Below are 24,189 nucleotides of genomic sequence, written 5' to 3'. Positions count from 1 at the left end.
CCTAAAAATCATGCTAGAAGCACCTATTAACTTATGTAAATTTAAAATACACACTTGAACTTGATATATTTTACTTCCAAACACTGTTTAACTTATGCATTGCTTTACTAGGGTTCATAACGTTTCTACAGAAATGCAACTCTTTAAACCACTTCTCTTCAATATTTTGAATATCACCTAGATTGGTACACACAAACTTATGAAACTGACTGAATGTTGAGGTGGATTTGGGCACCAATTGGGTAAATGATAATAATAATAATAATAATGTTGGCATTTGTTAAGCGCTTACTATGTGTAAATCTAAGGTTTGGCATTAACAGGTTTTACTGCCACTGAAAATTTGATAGAATCTAGTCTACTCTTTTTTTTAATGGTATTTGTTAAATGCTTACTATGTGCTAGGTACTGTACTAAGTGCTGGGGTAGATACAGAATAATCAGGGTTGTGACAGTCCATGTCCCACATGGGGCTCCCAGTAGTAATCCTCATTTTACAGATGAGGTAACTGAGGCAAAGAGAAGTTAAGTGACTTGCCCAGGATCACACAACATTCATGCATTCATTCAATCGTATTTACTGAGCACTTACTGTGTGCAGAGCACTGTACTAAGCGCTTGGGAAGTACAAGTCGGCAACATATAGAGACGGTCCCTACCCAACAACAGGCTCACGGTGTAGAAGGGGGAGACAGACAACAAAACAAAGCATGTAGACAGACAGCAAAACAAAGCATGCAGACAGGTGTCAAAACCGTAAGAATAAATAGAATTTTAGCTATATGCGCATCATTAATAAAATAGAGTAGTAAATATGTATAAGTAAAATAAATAGAGCAATAAATATGTACAAATATATCCAAGTGCTGTGGGGAGGGGAAGGAGGTAGGGCGGGGGGTGATGGGGAGGAGGAGAGGAAAAAGGGGGCTCAGTCTGGGGAGGCCTCCTGGAGGAGGTGAGCTCTCAGTAGGGCTTTGTAGGGAGGAAGAGAGCTAGTTTGGCGGATGTGCGGAGGGAGGGCATGCCAGGCCAGGACGTGGGCCGGGGGTCGATGGCGGGACAGGCGAGAACGAGGCACTAATAAGAACTATGTGGCAGGCACTGTACTAAGCGCTGGGGTGGATACAAGCCAATCAAGTTGGACACGGTCCCTGCCCCACGTAGGGCTCCCATTCTCAATCCCCATTTGACAGATGAGGTAACTGAGGCCCAGCGAAGTTAAGTGGCTTGCCCAAAGTCACCCAGCTGACAAGTGGCGAGGTCGGGATTAGAACCCAGGACTTCCTGACTCTCAGGCCCATAGTCTCTTTCCAAGACACCACAGTGACTTGGAAATCTACGGGCTGAGTTCTAATCTGACTCTGCCCTAGGCCCGCTTTGGGACCTTGGGCAAGCCATAATAATAACAATAATAATGATGGTATTTGTTAAGCGCTGACTATCTGCTCAGCACTGTTCTAAGCGCGGGGGTAAATACAAGGTAATCAGGTTGTCCCGCGTGGGGCTCACGGTCTTCTTTCCCATTTTACAGGTGAGGGAACTGAGGCCCAGAGAAGTTCAGTGGCTTGCCCAAGGTCACAGAGCAGACAAGTGGTGGAACCTTCTGGCTCTCAGGCCTGTGTCCTTTCCACTAGGCCATGCTGCTTCTCTCCCAAGAGCTTAATACAGTGCTCTGCACATAGTAAGAGCTCAATAAATACCACTGATTGATTGAAATTTGAATTTTTACAATGTAATACTTGATCATTTCAGTTTCCTAACAATCCAAGAATGATAACAACATTTTAACACCAAAGCACATACTTTTTTCTTTCAGTAATAATTGTGGTATTTGTTAAGCGCTTACTATGAGCCAGGCACTGTATGAAGCACTGGGTTAGATGCAAGATAATCAGGTTGGACACAGTCCTGTGTGGAACTGGACTTAATCCTCATAGTCTTAATCCCCACATAGTCCTAATTCCAATTGTACAGATGAGAGAACTGAGGCATAGAGGAGTTAGGTGACTTGCCCAAGGTTACACAGCAGACAAATGGTGGAGTCAGGATTAGAACCCATGACCCTCTTACTCCCAGGCCCATACAATAGGCCATGCTGCTTCCTTAAATGAGATTGGGATTTGAGGCATAGCCCCAAAACTAGAAACCAAATCAATCAATCGTATTTATTGAGCATTTACTGTGTGCAGAGCACTGTACTAAGCGCTCAATAAAACGTTAAACTTCATTTGATTGCCTAATTGACAGTTCTGTTATGAACACCCTAAATTTCTTTAAGATATCATTACTTTGTGTACTCTTAGTCTTTTTTCCCCCCCATAACTACCTTAAATGTTCCGTCTTTTTGATTTCCGGATGGTGAAGAACACGTTAAACTTAATTCTCACTTTGTTCTCACAGCGCCCAGGGTTTCACCCCAGCAGTAAAATGCAGTATGCATTTTGCGAGGCGCATTAACTTATTCGGACGGCATCGTTTAGTGCAGTGCTGCAGCGAAAGCACAAGCAGAACACGCACTAAACAAGTCTCCTAGGGTGCCCGAAAGACTGAAGACTTTTCTCTTAAAGGCTTTATTTACTTCATGGCAGTAACCTTAGGCTTTAGGAGATACGACTTGAATATTTTCAGTTCAGAGAGGGGAAACAGAAGGTTAAGAGACAAAATGGATTCCCTAAAACCAACTAGCTAGTCAGGTTTTAGCCAGGAACAGGCCCTCCAATCTGCCTGTTGCCTCCAACCGCCTTGTCACTAGATCGGACCTGAACTCCTCGAGCACTTCACACTGTGATACTAAACAACCTCGGGAAGAGAGAAATATCAGGGAATAATTACTGCCTTAGCATGTTTGAAGTAAACCCTTTGGGAATTACTCCATTAACAAACAGGACTTACACTTCTTTGAATGGCACACTCTGTTTAACTCTCACTGATAAATTTTAGAACACATCAAAGCGTTTTGTTTAAGCACGCAATGTTTGACACTGGACAAAGTACTCCTTTTCACAGCGGACATTTTCCAAAAACCTAACTCGCTAGACTAATGGGCAGTTAGGAGCCAAAATGACTGCCCTCCGCCTTCTCCTTGTGTAACTTTGCCAGAGTCCTTGGAACTTGCCAAATTCGGTCATGCCTGCTTAGCTTGCTCGACTGATTGTGCCAGAAAAGAAAATAAGACACAGATGTATTTGAGCTCTTTGAGATGCCAGGACGAGAGACAGCTAATGGCTTCATTTCGACCCTCCCCTTCCAGCTGGGCACAGGTGGGAGATAATGAGGTCCCTCTCCCTAATCAAACTCAATTATTTACTACTCTACAGAACCACAAAGACATTCACATTCAGCTCAGAATATAAAACACACGGTGGGCCACCTCCAACCGCTGCCACTGGGTATTTATAACCAACTCAAGTGGGTAACAGTTTGCCTTGGCAGGAGTTGAAGTGTATAAAGTTTTGCAAACTGTTTCTGCTCAAATCTGTCCTGCTGAAACGGGGTCTCCGGCGGGGCTCCATAACTGTCAGTTCGCCGAAAGGCACACCATTGGAGAATGTATTCAACCTACAGTGAGGGCAGAATCTTGAAATCAAACGCCACATTTTATCACAAAGCTTCTGAGAAGCGTCAAGTCTTTTTTCTAACAGCAAGAGTGACACTGTATTAATAAACATTACAAGTCACTACTCTGACATGTACATACCAGCAACTGATACACTCCAATGTGAGATGAGGGGTGGGGGAGTGAGGAGGGAAGAAGAAAGAAAGAAGGTGAAAGAACAGAGAAAAACAAAATTATACAAGCCAACAGGACCAAAAGACATTTAACCTAAGTCGCTTCTTTTAAAATAGGAAATAGCTGAATTTACAGGACACTCACTATTTCAGACCAGACCAACCTTACTATTAATAAAATTCAGTAGATTTTGTCAACTATATCCATTGCTTATTTCATAAGTACAACTCTCACCCTGGCACTATTCCAAGAGGAAGATATTTGTGAGAGCAAAAAAAAAATACATATTTAGATTGTCTGACCTTTCAAATCTCAAAAAGTACAAAATTAGGCATTCCGTCTTTTTTATTTGCTTCAGAATTTCTGTCACCTTAAACAAAGAAAACTCTTCTCTTCTTTTAACACCGCAACTGTTGCCAAAAATGGAAATCAAGTCGAATTTACGAATACTAAATTACACATGCCACATATGTTACATTTCTACGAACTACAACAATCTGGACAATGAAACTATTTGTTAATTCAACAGAATGAAAAGAAAAAATACATTGTTAGTTCTCTAGAGCTCAGGAAAACAAGGAATACTTTATTTATTTACACCCATATTTATATGCTATGCCATTTAGCACAAGTGTTTCATATGCCTCTTATGAGACTCCTCTCACATCTTCAGAATTCCCAGCAAAGCAAGTTGGGGTACAGTGAGATTTCATCGTAATTATAATCTTTAAATTCTGAAGGGTCACATAAATCAATCCCCGCAATTTAAGAAGTTCAATCAATCAATTGTATTTATTGAGCACTTACTGTGTGCAGAGCACTGTACTAAGCACTTGGGAAGTACAAGTTGGCAACACATAGAGACATTCCCTACCCAACAGTGGGCTCACAGTCTAAAAGGGGGAGACAGAGAACAAAACCAAACATACTAACAAAATAAAATAGAATAGATATGTGCAAGTAATATAAATAAATAAATAAATAGAGTAATAAATATGTACAAACATATATACATATATATACAGGTTCACTATCGGGAGTCCAAGTTAAATCTTTCAGTGAAACAACTGAGTGTTTTTCCCCATTTCAACTACCTCAAAGGAATGAAATTATGACATTCATTCATTCAATCGTATCTATTGCGCTCTTGTAGTGTGCAGGACACTGTACTAAGCACTTGGGAAGTACAAATTGGCAACATATAGAAACGGTCCCTACCCAACAACGGGCTCACCGTCTAGAAGACATGCCATTTTAAAAATATTTAGCCCATCATTTTTTGCAGTTAGAAGGCATGCACAAGAGTCATGCAACAAGAACTCCTGCTCCTGTCTGTATCTCTTTGAGCCTTCTGGTTTTTCGCCCCAGGCAGTGGAGCCTCCCTTACCGGTCCAAAGATTAGGCCTACCGTGGTGGAACTCCCCGTTGGCAAACTGCAATTTTTAAAAGACTGTTTAAAAGAAAATACACGTGACTTCTGGTCAGCTGGAAACTTTCCTGATGGTAAATTATCTGATCCATGTTCTTGGTCAGCTGGAAATTTTCCTGATGGTAAATTATCTGATCCATGTTCTTGGCTTTGGCCTCTTCCTTCCCATTCTGAATGCCCTCCTAAAAGGTTTCAGCTCATCGGGCATGAAGATTAAGGGAAACATGCTAGAAAAAACCTTAATCTTCCACTCTCCATATTATTATCCCCAATGTGACTTTAAGGTCTCCCACCTGCTCTTCAAATCTCCACCTCTACCTACCCCTCTGACTCTTATCCCCAAGTCCTCCAGCATATCAAATGAAGCACTGGTGAAAAAGAGTGAAAAGGAGCAGCCAGAGGGGTAGGAGGAAAAGATTACATCAGAGAAACCAAAGTTAGACGGTGTTTGCAGGAGAAAAGGGGGGTTCCATAAAGTCAAAGGTTGCCAAAAGGGCAAGGAGGATGGAGTAGAAGCAGCAGCCTGGCTCAGTGGAAAGAGCACGGGCTTTGGAGTCAGAAGTCATGGGTTCAAATCCCGGCTCCGCCACTTGTCAGCTGTGTGACTTTGGGCAAGTCACAACTTCTCTGTGCCTCACTTCCCTCATCTGCAAAATGGGGATTAAGACTGTGAGACCCATGTGAGACAACCTGATCACCCCGTATCCCCCCAGCACTTAGAACAGTGCTTTGCACATATTAGGTGCTTTAAACAAATACCATCACTATTATTATTATTATTATTAGAATCCATTAGATTTGGTGAGGAGGAGGTAGTCAGTGACCCAGAGAGTTGGCGACCTTGGAGTGGAGTAGAAGTGGGATTACAGAGGTCAAAGAGGAAGTTGGAGGAGAGGAAGCAAGGCAGCGGGTGTAAAAACAAATCACTCAAATAGTTTGGACAGATTTGGTAGGAGAGAGATGGGGAGATAGCTGAGTAGTACAGTGGGGTTGAGAGAGTCAGGGTTTTTTGATAGGAGACACATGGACAAGTTTGAAAATCTACGGGAAGGTGCCACTGGAGAATGAGCAGTTGCAGATGACTGTTATTTAGTCAGTCATTCATTCAATCGGGGTTCCTCAAGGGTCAGTTCTTGATCCCCTTCTGTTCTCGATCTACACTCACTCCCTTGGTGAACTCATTTGCTCCCATGGTGTCAACTACCATCTCTACGCTGATGACACCCAAATCTACATCTCTGCCTCTTCTCTCTCATCCTCCCTCCAGGCTCATATCTCCTCCTGCCTTCAGGACATCTCCATCTGGATGTCTGCCCGCCATCTAAAACTCAATATGTCCAAGACTGAACTCCTTAACTTCCCTCCCAAACCCTGCCTTCCCCCTGACTTTCCCGTCACTGTAGATGGCACTACTATCCTTCCCGTCTAACAAACCCGCAACCTTGGTGTCATCCTTGACTCCGCTCTCTCATTCACCCAACACATCCAATCTGTCACCAAAACCTGCCGGTCTCACCTCCAAATCATCATCAAGATCTGTCCTTTCCTCTCCATCCAAACCGCTACCTTGCTGGTTCAATCTCTCATCCTATCCCAACTGGATTACTGCATCAGTCTCCTCTCTGATCTCCTACCCTGTCTCTCCCCACTTCAGTCTATACTTCACTCTGTTGCCTGGATTATCCTTGTGCAGAAACGCTCTGGGAATGTTACTTCCCCTCCTCAAAAATCTCCAGTGGCTCCCAGTCAACCTACGAATCAAGCAAAAACTCCTCACTCTTGGCTTCAAGGCTCTCCATCACCTCACGCCCTCCTACCTCACCCCCCTTCTCTCCTTCTACAGCCTAGCATGCACCCTCCGCTCCTCTGTCGCTAACCTCCTCACTGTACCTCGTTCTTGCCTGTCCCGCTGTCAACCCCCGGCCCACGTCCTTCCCCTGGCCTGGAATGCCCTCCCTCCACCCATCCACCAAACTAGCGCTCTTCCTCCCTTCAAAGCCCTACTGAGAGCTCACCTTCTCCAGGAGGCCTTCCCAGACTGAGCCCCCTTTATCCTTTCCTCCTCCCCATCACCCCCCACCCTACCTCCTTCCCCTCCCCATAGCACTTGTATATATTTGTACAGATTTATTACTCTATTTATTTTACTTGTACATATTTACTATTCTATTTATTTTGTTAATGATGTGCATATAGCTTTAATTCTATTTGTTCTGACGATTTTGACACCTGTCTACATGTTTTGTTTTGTCTGTCTCCACCTTCTAGACTGCAAGCCCGTTGTTGGGTAGGGACCGCCTCTATATGTTGCTGACTTGTACTTCCTAAGTGCTTAGTACAGTGCTCTGAATATGATTGAATGAATGAATTAATTTATTTATTAAGCACTTACTGTGGGCAGAGCACTGTACTAAGTGCTTGGGAAACAGTAACATTCCTTGCCCATAACGAGTTCACAGTCTAGAGAGGGGGAGTCAGACATCAATACAAACAAATAAAATAACAGATAAATACATAAATGCTGTGGTGCTCGCTGGGGCGAGGGGAGAAGAGAGCAAAGGGCACAAGTCGGGGTGACGCTTTGAAGGTGGGGAGAGAGTATAATTCTACTACATTACACTCGCCCAAGTGCTTAGTTTGGTGCTCTCTGCACACAGTAAGTAGTCAATGCCACTGATTGATAAATTAACTGAAGGTGAACGGGTATTTAATCCTGAGAAGCAGTGTGGCCTAGTGGATAGAGTATGGGCCTGAGAGTCAGAAGGACTTGGGTTCTAATTCCGGGTCCGCCATTTGTCTGTTGTGTGACCTTGGAAAAGTGAGGCTTAGTCTGGGAAGTCCTCTTGGAGGAGATGGGCCTTCAATAACGCTTTGAGGGTGGGGGAGATGAACTGTCTGGTGGATTTGAGAAGGGAAAAGTGGGAAGAAGAGGGTGTGCAAGTGTGAAGTGATGGGGTGGAGGGGGAAATTTTGAAAGCAGGCAGAGGAGCTCCTGAGAGTCAGCTGGGAAGGATGAGAGAGTGGATGGGAGGCAGTGAAGGAGAGATCTTGAGGAGTGCATGCCTGAAGGTTCAGTTTTGTCACCAAAGTAGCAATAAAGAGAACTGGGCTTGAGAGAGGGGGATGTAAGGGTATTGGAGATTTAAGGAGGGAGCTTAAAATACAGAGAAGTTTAGTAGAGGTTGAAGGTATGTGAGTCAATAAAAGAAAAGTAGTATTGCTGGGCTAAAGAGAGGGCAGAGTTATAGGTGAAGATGAATGTGAGATGGACAAAGTCAGCTTGCTACCTGGATTCCCACTAGCAGTGCTCTACAGCATAAATACAGAATTATTACTACTACCGATGCTAATTGTTAAGTGCTCACTATGTACCAAGCACAGTACTAAGTGCTGGAGTAAATACAGGACAATCAGGTTGGATACAGTCTCCGACACACAGTGGACTCACAGCCTAGAGACATTTTAAACTCCTTGAGGGCAGGGATTGTGTCTACCAATTCTACTGCATTATACTCGCCCAAGTGCATCATCATAATAATAATAATAATAATAATAATAATAATAATAATGGCATTTATTAAGCGCTTACTATGTGTAAAGCACCTCTAAGCGCTGAATAGTTTAGTGCTCTCAGCAAACAATAAGTGCTTAATGCCACTGACTGATAAATTCATTAACTGAAGGCAGAAGGGTATTTAATCCTGAGAAGCAGTGCGGCCTAGTGGATAGAGTATGGGCCTGAGAGTCGGAAGGATCTGGGTTCTAATTCCAGGTCTGCCACTTGTCTACTGTGTGCCCTTGGGCAAGTTGCTTTGTTTCTCTGTGTCTCAGTTACCTCATCTGTAAAACGGGGATTAAGATTACGAGCCCTCTATGGAACAGGGGCTATGTCCAATCTGATTAACTTGTACCTACCCCAGTGCTTAGCACAGTAAGCACGTAACACCATAAAAAATTCCCCATTTTACAGATGAGGAAACAGGCACAGACAAGCTATGTGACTTGCTCAAGGTCACACAGCGGGCAAGTGGTATTACTCTATTTATTTATTTATTTTACTTGTACATATCTATTCTATTTATTTTATTTTGTTAGTATGTTTGGTTTTGTTCTCTGTCTCCCCCTTTTAGACTGTGAGCCCACTGTTGGGTAGGGACTGTCTCTATATGTTGCCAACTTGTACTTCCCAAGCACTTAGTACAGTGCTCTGCACACAGTAAGCGCTCAATAAATACGACTGATTGATTGATTGGTAGAGATGAGATTAGAACCCAGGTCCTCGGACTCCCCAAGTCTTTCCAGTAGGCCACGCAAATGAGCAGAAGTGTACTAAGGGGTACCCAACGAGTGCTCAATAAATCCTGCTATTACTTACAATAACATGCAAAATTGGAGGGGCTGTGAAACAATCTGGAAAATTTCCACTCAGTCACTAAAGATCCCCAGAGGGCAAGAAGACATGCCAATTTGTACTTCCCAAGCGCTTAGTACAGTGCTCTGCACACAGTAAGTGCTCAATAAATACGATTGATGATGATGATGATGATGATGTACCATTCCTTGGAAGTCCACGGGGAGAAACTGGCTCCACCTGACCCTGCCTACCGGCTTCACCCACTGACTGCAGTAACTGAAGAAAAGGAGTCTTGAGGCCCTAAAACAGTGTTCTCAACAGGCTTCTGTTGGTTCCTTCCTCCCTCTTTTTTATGGTATTTAAGTCCTTACTTTACGCCAGGCACTGTTTATTAAGTGCTAGGGTAGATACAAGATAATCAGATTGGACTCGGTCGCTGTCCTACATAGGGCTCGCAGTTTTAATACCCAATTTAAAGATGAGATAACTGAAGTACACAGAAATGTCCACGTTCACACAGCGGATATGTGATCTCCCATCCTCGTGTCCCTCTCCACTTCAATCCATACTTCATGCTGCTGCCCGGATTATCTTTGTCCAGAAACGCTCTGGGCATATCACTCCCCTCCTCAAAAATCTCCAGTGGCTACCAATCAATCTGCGCATCAGGCAGAAACTCCTCACCCTGGGCTTCAAGGCTGTCCATCACCTCGCCCCCTCCTACCTCACCTCCCTTCTCTCCTTCTCCAGCCCAGCCCGCACCCTCCACTCCTCCGCCGCTAATCTCCTCACCGTACCTCGTTCTCGCCTGTCCCGCCATCGACCCCTGGCCCACGTCATCCCCCGGGCCTGGAATGCCCTCCCTCTGCCCATCCGCCAAACTAGCTCTCTTCCTCCCTTCAAGGCCCTGCTGAGAGCTCAACTCCTCCAGGAGGCCTTCCCAGACTGAGCCCCTTCCTTCCTCTCCCCCTCGTCCCCCTCTCCATCCCCCCATCTTACCTCCTTCCCTTCCCCACAGCACCTGTATATATGTATATATGTTTGCACATATTTTTTACTCTATTTATTTATTTATTTATTTTATTTGTACATATCCATTCTACTTATTTTATTTTGTTAGTATGTTTGGTTTTGTTCTCTGTCTCCCCTTTTTAGACTGTGAGCCCAATGTTGGGTAGGGACTGTCTCTATATGTTGCCAATTTGTACTTCCCAAGCGCTTAGTACAGTGCTCTCCACATAGTAAGCGCTCAATAAATACAATTGATGATGATGATGATGATGTGATGGAGCCGGAATTAAAACCCAAGTCGCCTGACTCGCAGGCCTGTGCTTTCCACTACGCCATGCTGTTTCTCCCACAACTCTCTTTCCTCCTCACCCCAAGACTAAACCAGACAAAACCTCAGAGACTCCACCGCTAAAGGAGACTCATTCCCACTATAAAGGTCTGAAGAAATGACAAGGTTGTAAGGCACACAATTTTTCAAATGAAATTTTGAATGAGACCAATTTCCCTCCCCACCCCAAATTGTCAAAGCTGAGACGGAAACTCAATAATTCTGATAAACTTTTCATTTCAAAACCTGAATGTTTCTTATATTCTGGGGCACTAACCTTGTGTCATCCTCAGAAAGGAGAGAAATAAGATCTCAGAGAAAAGAAGGTGGAAGTGGAGGGGGAGGAGAAGGCTATACGTGGATTTCAGGGAACAACTGGTGTTGAGGGGAGAAAGGACAAGAGAAGGGAAATGGAGAGCAAGGAATGTTGAGAAGAGGCATTTTCTTCCAATTGAGGGAGCAAGGAAGAAAGTGAGGGGCACATGGAGTTAGAAGTGAGGGATAAAACACTTTGTGGTTTCCCTGGAGATGAAGCATCTCTGTTTTTTGGAGCTTTTTTTAACGTGAGGCAACATGCTGTGTTTAAGATGGCCCAAGCTATTGGGTTCTGCACTGGAACCTAGATCATATTTCCACTAAACCGTTCAGTCCACGTTTCCCCACTCCTCAAGAACCTCCAGTGGTTGCCCATCCACCTCCGCATCAAACAGAAACTCCTTCCCATCATCTTTAATTCAATCACCTAGCCCTCTCCTACCTAATCTCCCTGATTTCCTACTACAACCCAGCCCACACACTTTGCTCCTTTAATGCCAACTTATTCACTGTACCTCGATCTCATCTATCTCGCCACCAACCCCTTGCCAACGTCCAGCCTCTGGCCTGGAATGTCCTCCTTCTTAATAATGATAGCATTTATTAAGCTTCACATCTGACAGACGATCACCCTCCCCCACCTTATTCAAAGCCTTATTAAAAGCACATCTTCTTCCAGAGGCTTTCCCCAACTAAGCCCTATTTGCTCTTCTCCCACTGTGTCACCCTTGCACTTGGATTTTCACCCTTTAGTTACCCCTCCCTCAGCTTCCCAGACCTTATATACATATCCATAATTTACTGCTAGAGGGGAATGTGCCTACCAACTCCGTCATATTGTATTCTCCCAAGTGCTTCGTACAGTGCTCTGCACAAAGTGCTTAATAAACTGAAGTACAGTTAATGGTTGTTAATAGAGTGGAGGCAAAGTGTTTCAGAAGGGCTGCTAAAACTCAGGCCATTGTTATGCAACTTTTTTTGAAGTGCATTTTACAGATCCACAAATGCTGCTGGTTTCTAGGTCTTTCACTGCTTCGTGATTTACGCCACCCTAATTATTATTGCTACTCCCCAAACATCAATTCATTATAAAGGCTAACTTTGGGATGAGAAGTTTGGTATGAGGCAGAAAGTTAAAGCAGCAGGCGGACAGAAAATGAGTGCAGAGTTCAGACATAACTTTGACATATATGTTAAAAATGGTTACAATACAATATTTTAAAAGAAATCATTATTAAAACACTTTAAAACACACTTAAAATATCACACAATACAAGCAGCAGGGGGTGCCGGAAAGACCCATATGGTTCCCCTGTGAGTCACATAAAAAGGAACAGATTACCTGTTCAATATTTTAGATTATTTGGAACTTGAAAACTTTAAAAAGGAGGAAATTGCTGGAAAAGGTTAACTCTGGATTGAACCATCTGAACCTGAGAGGTTGGCTGAAGTCTTCAAGAGAAAAGAAATTCACCTCTCCAAATGCTTTTATGCTATTTAAAGAAGGAACTAAGGGGAAACCCTTGCCCATGTAATCTGATGCTCTACTTCATGCTACTCAGTTTATTTATTCGGATCCATGTTAGCAATTTTCACTACTGCTCATCTGCCAGGCTTTAATCCTGTAGTGTCAACAAAAAGTCACCTGAAATATTCACAAGCCTGGATAATTTGCATATGGAGATAGCCGTCCCCTAGAAAACCCCTGCTGTTCAAATCTGAAGTTTTCTTTACAGTATGAGATGAAATACATTAAAATACTCATTTCTGGGTGCAAAGTCCAACCAAAAAAACTGGGAGGGTGTAATTCTAAAATCATTTTAAAAAAACGTTCTGGGTCAATACTCACATTCGGACAAAGAGCGACTGCTTGGCTGCCAGACCAGGAGAAGAGTACTTTTCAACTAAAGCCAAAGTATTAAAGCCAAATTTATGAATGGGCTCATTGGAATCCAGGGGTGGAAAGTCAGTGTCAACCTCGCCATCATCCTCAGCAATATGAAGACAGTATGCACTGACATTGTCACTGAAACAACAACAAAAAAACAAATCAGCAAGTGAATTACAACGAAAAGCCAAGCAGTCAACTAAATTCTGTGGTCCACGACTGATATAAAGGAAGTTTTGCAAAAGCTTGCCACCTAATATATTTTTCACAGATTACAGAGTGGTACATCTCCAGCCCAAACCTGCTCCAATTGGTAATCTTATGTGTTTAACCTGAAGAAAAAGATCACCATTTGTGCCAATAGTCTCTGGTCACTGCTTGATTAACAAATGTATATCTTATCTATGATCACATACCCTCTACCTTTGTTTCACCGACTTCACCGACACTATCCTCTCTGGTTTTCCTTCCATTTCACTAGCCACTTATTTTCAGTCTCTTTCACAGATGCCTCCTCTGCCTCCTATCTTACCACCCTCAAGGCTCAGTTTGGGGTCCCCCACTCCCTTGGAGAACTCATTCACTCCCATGGCTTCAACTACCATCTCTATGCAGATGATTCCCAAATCTACATCTCCAGCCCCAATCTTCTTCTCCACAGTCTCAAAATTCCTCCTGCCTTCAGGATATCTCAACTTGGATGTCCCTCCAACACCTCAAACTTAACACGTCCAAAAGAGAACTCCTCATCTTCTCACAAATACCCTGTCCGCCCTCTGATTTTCCCCATCGCTATGGTCAGCACCACCATCCTCCCCATCTCACAAGCCCATAAGCTAGGCCTTATGCTCAACTCATCTGTTTTATTCAACCCAAATATTCAATTCGTCACCAAAGTCCATCGGTTCTACCTTCAGAGAACTGCTTAAATCCGCCCTTCCCTCTCCATCCACACGACCACTACATTGATCTCAGCACTTAACCTACCCTGGTTTAACTACTGCATCAGCCTCCTTGCTGACCGACTTCCCTGCCCCTCATCTCTCCCTACTCCAGTCCAAACTCCACTCCGCTGCCCGGATCATTTCTCTAAAAAGAGTTCAGTCCAGGTTTTTCCACTCCGCAAGAACCTCCGATGGTTGCTCATCCACCTCCACATCAAGTAGAAACTTCTTATCATCAGCTTTAAGACACTTTAATCGCCTCTATCTCTCCTTTCTAACTTCACTGATCTCTTAAAACAACCCAACCTGCACATTCTGCTCCTTTACCACCAATCTTCTCCTCCTAACTCAATCTCAACTATCTCACCGCCAGCCCCTTGTTCTTGTCCTGCCTCTAGCCTGGAACTCCCACCCCCCTTCATATCCTAAAGACCATCACTCTCTCCACTTATTAAAATCACATCTCATCCACGAGGACTTTTTTTATGGTATTTGTTAAGACCTTACTATATGTCAGGCACTGTTCTAGGTGCTGGGGTAGATACAAGATGGATAGGAGCAATCAATCAATCAATCAATCGTATTTATTGAGCGCTTACTGTGTGCAGAGCACTGTACTAAGCGCTTGGGAAGTACAAGCTGGCAACATATAGAGACAGTCCCTACCCAACAGTGGGCTCACAGTCTAGAAGGGGGGGACAGAGAACAAAACCAAACATACTAACAAAATAAAATCAATAGAATAGATAGGTACAAGTAAAATAAATAGAGTAATAAATATGTACAGCGTAATGAATATGAGCAGCGTGGCTTAGTGGAAAGAGCCCGGGCTTGGGAGTCAGAGGTCGTGGGTTCTAATCCCGTCTCCGCCACTTGTCAGCTGTGTGCCTTTGGGCTAGTCACTTAAATTATCTGCACCTCAGTCACCTCATCTGGAAAATGGGGACAAGGGCTTTGAGCCCCATCCGGGACAACCTAATTACCTTCCAGCGCTTAGAACAGTGCTTGGCACATAGTAATAATAATAATAATGGCATTTATTAAGTGCTTACTATGTGCCAAGCACTGTTCTAAGCTTTGGGGAAGTTACAAGGTGATCAGGTTGTCCCATGCAGGGGACGGGGAGGGGCTCACAGTCTTAATCCCCATTTTACAGATGAGGTAACTGAGGCACAGTGAAGTTAAGTGACTTGCCCAAAGACACACAGCCTGACAATTGGCGGCAGGGATTTGAACCTGTGATCTCTGACTCCAAAGCCCATGCTCCTTCCACTGGGCCATGCTGCTTCTTAACAAATACCATTGTTATTATTATTATTATTATTATATGAGCCAATCAGGTTAGACACAATGTGTGTCTCACATGGGGCTCAGAGTCAATCCCCATTTTCCAGATGAGGCACAGAGAAGTTAAGTGACTTGGCCAAGGTCATGCAGCAGACAAGTGGCAGAGCTGGGATTAGGACCCAGGAACTTGACTCCCAAGCCCATGCTCTATCCAGTGCTTAGAACAGTGCTTTGCACATAGTAAGTGCTTAACAAATACCATCATTATTATTATTATCTATTAGACCCCCCCCCCGCCCCCACTTCTCTGGGGCCTTCCCAACTAAGCCCTCATTTTCCCTACTTACTCTCACTCCTGCATCACCCTTGCATTTGGATTTGTACCCCTTATTCATTCATTCAATTGTATTTATTGAGCACTTACTGTGTGCGGAGCACTGTACAGAGCACTTGGAAAGTACAATGCAGCAATAAAGAGAGACAATCCCTGCCCACACTGGGCTTAGTACAGTGCTCTGCACATAGTAAGCGCTCAATAAATACGATTGATGATGATGATGATGATGGGCTCACGCCACCCTCAACCCCACAGCCCTTGCATACATACCCGCAATTTATTTTAATGTCTCTCGCCCCCCTCTAGACTGTAAGCTCATTCTGGGCAGGGAAGGTGTCTACTAACTCTTTTATATTACACCCTTCCACGCACTTGGTACAACGTTCTGCACATAGTAAGTGTTCAATAAATATCACGGACTGATTGATAAGTTTTTATTCACAATGGAGCTTTTCCCCCCTCTGTTTTTAAAAGTCGCCTAGCTCACATCTCTTAATTTATTGGACAAAAATCTCTGTAGTGTATTAATTGCTACGTGAAGTAGTGATGGGTTGTTGGGATTTATAACCTGGAAAAAACACACCATTTCATTCGGCATAAATCAAACAATCCTTATGGGACATATATCACATACCCACCCACCCCACCCCCAACGTACACCTCTTCATTTATTTATAATGCTATTAATGAAAACAAGTTACACTGTACCATTGCAAAGGCCAGATTCTGCCCAGGTGAATTTAACTCCCTACGTGTTTCCGTAGCCAATTTCTGCTTTGGGATCCAAGCTGGGGACAGAATGGAGCTGGAAACGGATTCAGTGGGACTGCCGGGGGCCGGGAAACCGGCCTGTCCTCCACTCGGGATGCCCTGGGTGTGGATTCCCAGTGCTCAGCCCCTCAGGAACCACACCCCCATCGACAGATCTTCCTCCATTAGGATCGCCGGTTATGCCGGATAATTCATCCTTTCCATCCTATTGAGTGCTTACTGTGTGCAGAGCACTGTACTAAGCGTTTGGGAGGGTACACTCTAATAATATACAGACACGCTCTCTGCCCCCAGTGAGTTTACAGTCTAGAGGGGATACTGGAATTGATTTCAGGGCGGGATTATTCAGGGAGTGCCGGTGTTCACAAGCAGCCTTTACTCTGGTACGGTTAAGTATTCCACTCTTGCTTTGATCATCATCATCAATCGTATTTATTGAGCGCTTACTGTGTGCGGAGCACTGTACTGAGCACTTGGGAAGTACAAATCGGCAACATATAGAGACAGTCCCTACCCAACAGTGGGCTCACAGTCTAAAAGATGCACTAAGTTCATAAAGCAGTATGCTTCTAAATTCTGCGGCGTAAATTTGGAGTTTTAATTACATGACTGATGCTTAAATTAATTAATTACAAAGTGTATGCTAATTGTTTAATTGGTCGCTTGATCTATATAGATCATTTTTTGAATCATATTGCACTACGTGGTATATGATAGGGGCTGAAAGAGTCAGTGCCATTTCATACCGGCCTAACTTCTTACCTGACCAGAGGTAAATCCCTGCCAATCTCCTGCAAAATGTTCACCTAAGATTGATCTTTGATCTGCGGCAAAATTCAAACGCCCTCAGAAAATGCCCACATATCCCTATTATTATATTATATTATATTATTATTATGCCCACGTATTATAGACCTAATCCCTAGTTCAACTGACCTCTGCCTTTCCAAAGGCTTTTCTTATTAAGGCCCGTTTAAATGTGAGCTCGTTTAAATCACTCTGCTCCAGATTCGAATGGTTTCTTGTTGCAAATCTCCCAGCATACTATGTAGCTGCAGAGGCATGAAGTATAGCCTAAATGTTCATAAAGCGGTATGCTTCTAAATTCTGCGGCTTAAATTTGGAGTTTTAATTACATGATTGATGCTTACATTAATTAATTACAAAGTGTATGCTAATTGTTTAATTGGTCGCTTGATCTATATAGATCATTTTTTGAATTAAATGAGTTGATTTACCAAGTTTATTGATTAGATGTGACAATGAATTATTTCGCTGACTACCTGATTTGCAATTTTCCCAATTAATTCACAAACCTTTGGTTGCAACTGTGCTTATTGAGAGTGCTTACTCCAGGTAATCTATACTCACACTGTCATGACTAAGAGGTATTTATTATATAAAACAGGTAATAATGACACATTAATATTAATGTAAACTGTAAATTTGCTAAATAGATGACTAACAAGAAAGTAATCCAGCTAGGTTTGTCACTATAAATTTTACAACTTCCGCATCGCTATAAGAGACTTTTTATGAGCCTATAAATGGTAAGGGGATCTGGTATATCTTTGCATCACTGGTGTTGAACTTTAAATACACATTCGTAATACTGAAGGAATAAGCTTTAGGAAAATAAAATTAACATAAGGCTGCACTGTTGACAGCACTTAGACGTTACTTTCTAGTGAAAGGGGAATTATGGACTTGGGTTAAAGCAGCAAATCTACTGTCAAATTTCACTAAGATGTCTATTGTATCCCTATAAAAATGTACACTGCCCACCGAATTGGGAGTTAAAACACACTTAGGGAAAACATGCTTGTAGTGGCATAAGAAAACAAGTGCATACTGATGGAAACTCCTATTGACTGTCCCAATTATTTATCATGCCGCAAATCAACCTGAGCAGATAGACATCTGCAATCCTGTGACAACCCAGAGGTTGAGAGGAACATGATAGGCCACCCATTCTAGGTAGAGAGGGAAATGATTCACCACGCAAAATTTCCATTTTTATAATGATTTTGAGGCCTAACACAAAAAAAATGTCATACTAACCTATTCTAAGGGCTGAGACCCAGAAGGCAGCTCCTTAATCTTTTGACCAGTCGTCTACGATCCTCGGCTATTTCGGGTCTGTTTTTAGGGACTGGACCCCCACATCCCACCCCCACCGAAATGCACTCACTATTATTATTCTATTTATTTTATTAATGATGTGTATTTATTATTCTATTTATTTTGATGCTGCTGATGCCTGCCTACTTGTTTTGTTTTGTCGTCTGTCTCCCCCTTTCTAGACTGTGAGCCCGTTGTTGGGCAGGGATTGTCTCTATCTGTTGCCTAATTGTACTTTCCAAGCGCTTAGTACAGTGCACTGCACACAGTAAGCGCTAAATAAATGCGATTGGATGAATGAATGAATGTCAGACAATTCTGTGAACTCCTTAACAGGCAACTGCAACTGTCCTTTTCTTTGAAATTCTCTTTCTTGAGGCCTTTTAGTTTTCTGGTATTCTCTGACCGGTGACCACGGTCTTTGTTTTTTGAGTAGGTTTCTATAGGTTTTTGTACCACGGAGGTGCAATATTTAGATTTAGATAAAAGAAAAGAAGCACTGGCTGTAGAATGTGAGGAAAAGCGAGCCTCCTTTCAAAACACAAAAATATCCCATAGTTTACTCTAAATCCTGAAGGGGAGACAAACTTGGGAGAGAACTGCTTCATTGGAATACAGTGACTGTGAATTTCAGTTACTATTTGCATATGCAATAAAACTTCTTGTGAAACAGAGCATGAAAGTCATCTGCTTTGAAAATTCACACTACCGAATACACAATTTTCCTTTTCATAATTGCAATCAAATTTAGTTTTTATACACACAAATTCCCCCCCTGAAATGTAGAGTATATGGGCCCATGTAAATTCAGGCACATTCAGATAAAAAGATCCCATTTTTTTCCAACGCATGCATTTTACAAGGTGAAAATCAACCCAACTTGAAAAGTGAAAAACCTAAGTCTATAGTGCCCAACAGGCTGAAATGGATGGTTGGTTGGTTTTTCCTAATCTAAAATCAAATACCCTTCGATGCTGAGATAGTTTGAACCCCAGTTATTTGGGGTCTGTTGGTCTGACTTGTACTTCCCAAGCGCTTAGTACAGTGCTCTGCACACAGTAAGCGCTCAATAAATATGATTGATTGATTGTTGGCCCATATCATAGTGAAGTTTGTACATATTTATTACTCTATATTACATGTACATATCTATTCTATTTTATTTTGTTAGTACGTTTGGTTTTGTTCTCTGTCTCCCCCTTCTAGACTGTGAGCCCGCTGTTGGGTAGGGACTGTCTCTATGTGTTGCCGCCTTGTCCTTCCCAAGCGCTTAGTACAGTGCTCTGCACACAGTAAGCGCTCAATAAATATGATTGATTGATTGAAGGCAGAATCCATAAAGCAAACGTCAGACAGCTTAGCCGGAGAAAGATCTGATGGGTAAGGACTCAGAAGTTCAGATGTAAGGGGTCAGAAACAAGGCTGATCAGTCAGGACTGCCAAGATTTCCTCTTACTAAGGGATATTAAAGTAAAAAGAAATGGAATGACTAAAACGGTTATAAATGTATGTCATCAACATTGACAACCCCTCCACAACTCCTCCATACCAGGGTAATCTGTATAGTATGATGCAAGTTACCAGGAGACAACCAAATATGAATATTCTCTTAAAGGCGAGGAGTGTGATCTTCCTCAATCTTTTGCATTAGCTTTATGTTCCCACGTAGCAGCAATTTAATCTGAATTTATGTGCCAAGATGGAAATGGCTACCCAGTGTTGTTAAAAGGGTTAAACTCCCTTAGTTGGTCTTCAGTTTGCTTGGTTTCTTCCCTTAGCTGCTGCCATGAAATCATATATATATATATATATGAATATATAAATTGCACAACTAATGAGTGACTGTCTCCCTTGTAGGCAGGGATCTTGTCTACCAACTTGTGCTCTCCCACCTGCTTAGTACAGTGTCCTGCACACTGCAAGCACTCAATAAATGACATTCATTGCCTGCCTGAACTAATTCAGAAAGCTTCAGAGGGCAGGAATCCTGGAGTGCTTCTGCAGACAATGACTTTACAAGTAAGCGTGACGTAGTGGATTGTCCATGCGTCTGGGAAGTCAGAAGGATCTGAGTTCTAATCCTGCCTTGACGACTTGTTTGCTGTGTGACCCTGGGCAGGTCGCTTCACTTCTCTGGGCCTCAGTTCCCTCATCTGTACAATGGTGATTAAGACTGTGAGCCCTATGTGGGACAGGGACTGTGTCCAACCTGATTAACTTGTACCTAGCCCAGTGCTTATTATAGTGCCTTCTATCAATCAATCAATCAATCGTATTTATTGAGCGCGTAGACTGTGAGCCCACTGTTGGGTAGGGACTGTATCTATATGTTGCCAATTTGTACTTACCAAGTGCTTAGTACAGTGCTCTGCACACAGTAAGCGCTCAATAAATACGATTGATTGATTGCAGAGCACTGTACTACGCGCTTGGGAAGTACAAGTTGGCAACAGTGAGCCCATTGCTGGGTGGGGACCATCTCTATATATTGCCGACTTGTACTTCCCAAGCACTTGGCACAGTGCTCTGCACACAGTAAGCGCTCAATAAATACGATTGAATGAATGAATGAATAAATACTATTTTTAAAATAGAGCTAACGTTGAAATGAAATCCTAAATGTGGCCCCCTAGCCCCAATTTCAGATGGCAGTAAACGTGTGTGGATTTTTAAAAAATCCCGCATGAGAAAATGTGCTTTCGCCTACACTGTGATTAGTCATAATTCCTTTTGAAATTCCACTCTCATCACAAAACCAACATGACCAACTGCACAGTCATCATCGATCTTGTTCAAGAATCAAAGAAATAAGAATCCACGAATTCCAGCATCATAATCCAAGAATTCCAGCATCACAATCCAAGGATTCCAGCATCATAATCCAAGGATTCCAGCATCATAATCCAAGGATTCCAGCATCAAAAATCCAAGAATTCCAGGAAAATGCTCTGTCCCCTACGAAAAAGCCTACTCAAGGTGCAAGACATTAGATAATAATAGGTTTAATTCTCCCAGTGGCAATGAAACCTGGAGAGCCATGCAGGTACGGACGGGTAACAAGATCAGCTTTCCTCACTGAAGGGGAGGTCCCTGCTCACCAATATGGAAAGTCACCCGCTAAGGACATGCCCGCTTTCTTTGGAAAAATGCAGGACCAGTGTAAGCACTCTGCATTTTAAGCCACACACCTCTCAGGATGTGTGGCGAAGAACACTCACTAGCTGGATTTCCTGAGCCTAGGTGCTCCAAGCTGCAGGAAAACCAGGCCAGTTCGAGATCTGCGACTTCCGCAGAGGTCCACAGAGCCGTCCCAAATCCTTACTGCAGGAGGTCATCATCATCATCATCATCAATCGTATTTATTGAGCGCTTACTGTGTGCAGAGCACTGTACTAAACGCTTGGGAAGTACAAATTGGCAACATATAGGGACAGTCCCTACCCAACAGTGGGCTCACAGTCTAAAAGGGGGAGACAGAGAACCAAATCAAACATACTAACAAAATAAAATAAATAGAATAGATATGTACAAGTAAAATAAAGAGTAATAAATATGTACAAACATATATACATATATACAGGTGCTGTGGGGAAGGGAAGGAGGTAAGATGGGGGGGTGGAGAGGGGGACGAGGGGGAGAGGAAGGAAGGGGAAGTCTGGGAAGGCCTCCTGGAGGAGGTGAGCTCTCAATAGGGCCTTGAAGGGAGGAAGAGAGCTAGCTTGGCGGATGGGCAGAGGGAGGGCATTCCAGGCCCGGGGGATGACGTGCACTGGGGGTGATGGCGGGACAGGCGAGAGCGAGGTACAGTGAGGAGATTAGTGGCGGAGGAGCGGAGGGTGCGGGCTGGGCAGTAGAAGGAGAGAAGGGAGGTGAGGTAGGAGGGGGCGAGGGGATGGACAGCCTTGAAGCCCAGGGTGAGGAGTTTCTGCCTGATGCGCAGATTGATTGGTAGCCATTGGAGGTTTTTGAGGAGGGGAGTAATATGCCCCGAGCATTTCTGGACAAAGATAATCCGGACAGCAGCATGAAGTATGGATTGAAGTGGAGAGAGACAAGAGAATGGGAGATCAGAGAGAAGGCTGATGCAGCGCTATGTCCCAGTGGCTGCCGAAGAGCCCACGCACACCAGCAGACCCATTCCCGTAACAGGGGCTTAGGGTATGGACAGTCACAGTGCTAGTTACAAAGCACTTAGTACAGTGCTCTGCACACAGGAAGCACTCAATAAATACGATTGATTGAAGGTTGTGAGGGGGTGTAATTTGGCTTCTCTAGATAGGGTGTGTGGGCTGGGCAATTAATTCCCCACTGCCCTGTTTACAAGTTTATGGTGGGCACCCTCTGTGGACTCCTACCATTCCATTCTCCTGTGTTTGGGGGGGAAAAATTGAATTAAATACTCTTGAAGGTGGGGGGAATTGAATTAAATACCCTCAGTAAGTGACTATGTACATCCTCCTCTTCAACTGTGCTAAAATTGTACGAAACAGCAATGTTATTTGTTAGAGTTTTGCACCTCCTGAATAAACAAATCAATTTTCACAGCTCTATAAAGCATCCTCCATGAAGCTGGCAAGACTCAAATTTCAACAGAGCATCCCAGTACAAATTTAAACCGAAACATAACTGGCTGAATTTTATAAATACAAGTATGCTGAAGAAGAGAGTCCCTCAAATGCAAAAAAAAGCTGAATATCTCGTCACAACTAGGCTTTCCTTGTGCCACAGCTTCTGGAGTATAATATTCTCTTGCTGCTTCATAATATTGCTAAGATAGGAAGTTAATTATTTTTTAGACCAGAACGCATATCGTGGATATCAGCAATACCGATATTGAATGTAGGGAAAAATTTCATTTCATTAGAGTGTTCTGATTAATCACCAAAACAATGCCAATGACAAAACATTCTCTTGGAAAAAATTTTATAAGCAAACACATTTGAAAGGGGATTTTTGTTCTAGCAAAGAGGTCATTAATACATAATAGATATTAAAAGTCTACAAAGCTACTAAACATAAGCACATGAAAATTTCTAAAAACCACAATCAAGTTTGATCCCTCATCCTGTACAGTCACCTCCTGATATAATAATAATGATGGTATTTGTTACGCACTTACTATATGCAAAGCACTGTCCTAAGCGCTGGGGTAGATACAAAGGGGATCAGGTGGGGCTCAAAGTCTTAATCCCCATTTTACAGATGTGGGAACTGAGGCCCAGAGAAGTTAAGCAATTTTCCCCACCTCTTGTCCAACTCCTTTAGCAGTTCCATCAGCATCATTTATGTCACTCTTCAATATCAAATGGCAAGACAAGATCACAAAGGCAAGACAGGACAACAAAAATGAAGTGTTGGAACAAAATCAGCCTCCTGGCATTGCAGCCACACTTTAATGATGGTATTTATTAAGGACTTCGGTGCCAAATATGGGGGTAGATACCAGACAATCAGATTAGAAATGGCCCATCCCATCCGGGCCTCAGAGTCTGAGAGTGTGCTGGGTGGGGGTGAGAAATAATAAAACCCGTTTGGACACTGAACCTTCGTTAACAAATGAATTAACTATGTGATGTCTTGGACACAGCAAAAAATATAGGCCTGGACAGAAAGGGAGAATTGGGTTTGGAAATGTACATTTGGGAACAGTCTGCTCAGAGGAGATCAGTTAAAC

General features: G+C 43.1%; 1 protein-coding gene across 2 annotated transcripts in view; it reads right to left on the bottom strand.

The window, feature by feature from the left end:
- The window catches only part of MAPKAP1 (MAPK associated protein 1), a 221,033-nt gene that overhangs the window by 99,915 nt on the left and 96,929 nt on the right, over positions 1-24,189 (bottom strand). For both annotated transcript variants that reach the window (XM_038745168.1, XM_038745169.1), the window contains exon 6: positions 13,017-13,193. In XM_038745168.1, coding sequence (XP_038601096.1) covers positions 13,017-13,193 — 177 coding nt within the window. The remainder of the gene's footprint in view (positions 1-13,016; positions 13,194-24,189) is intronic.

This window comes from Tachyglossus aculeatus, chromosome 4, assembly GCF_015852505.1.
Source record: "Tachyglossus aculeatus isolate mTacAcu1 chromosome 4, mTacAcu1.pri, whole genome shotgun sequence".
Lineage (NCBI taxonomy): Eukaryota > Metazoa > Chordata > Mammalia > Monotremata > Tachyglossidae > Tachyglossus > Tachyglossus aculeatus.
This window is presented reverse-complemented; position numbering and strand designations above follow the sequence as displayed.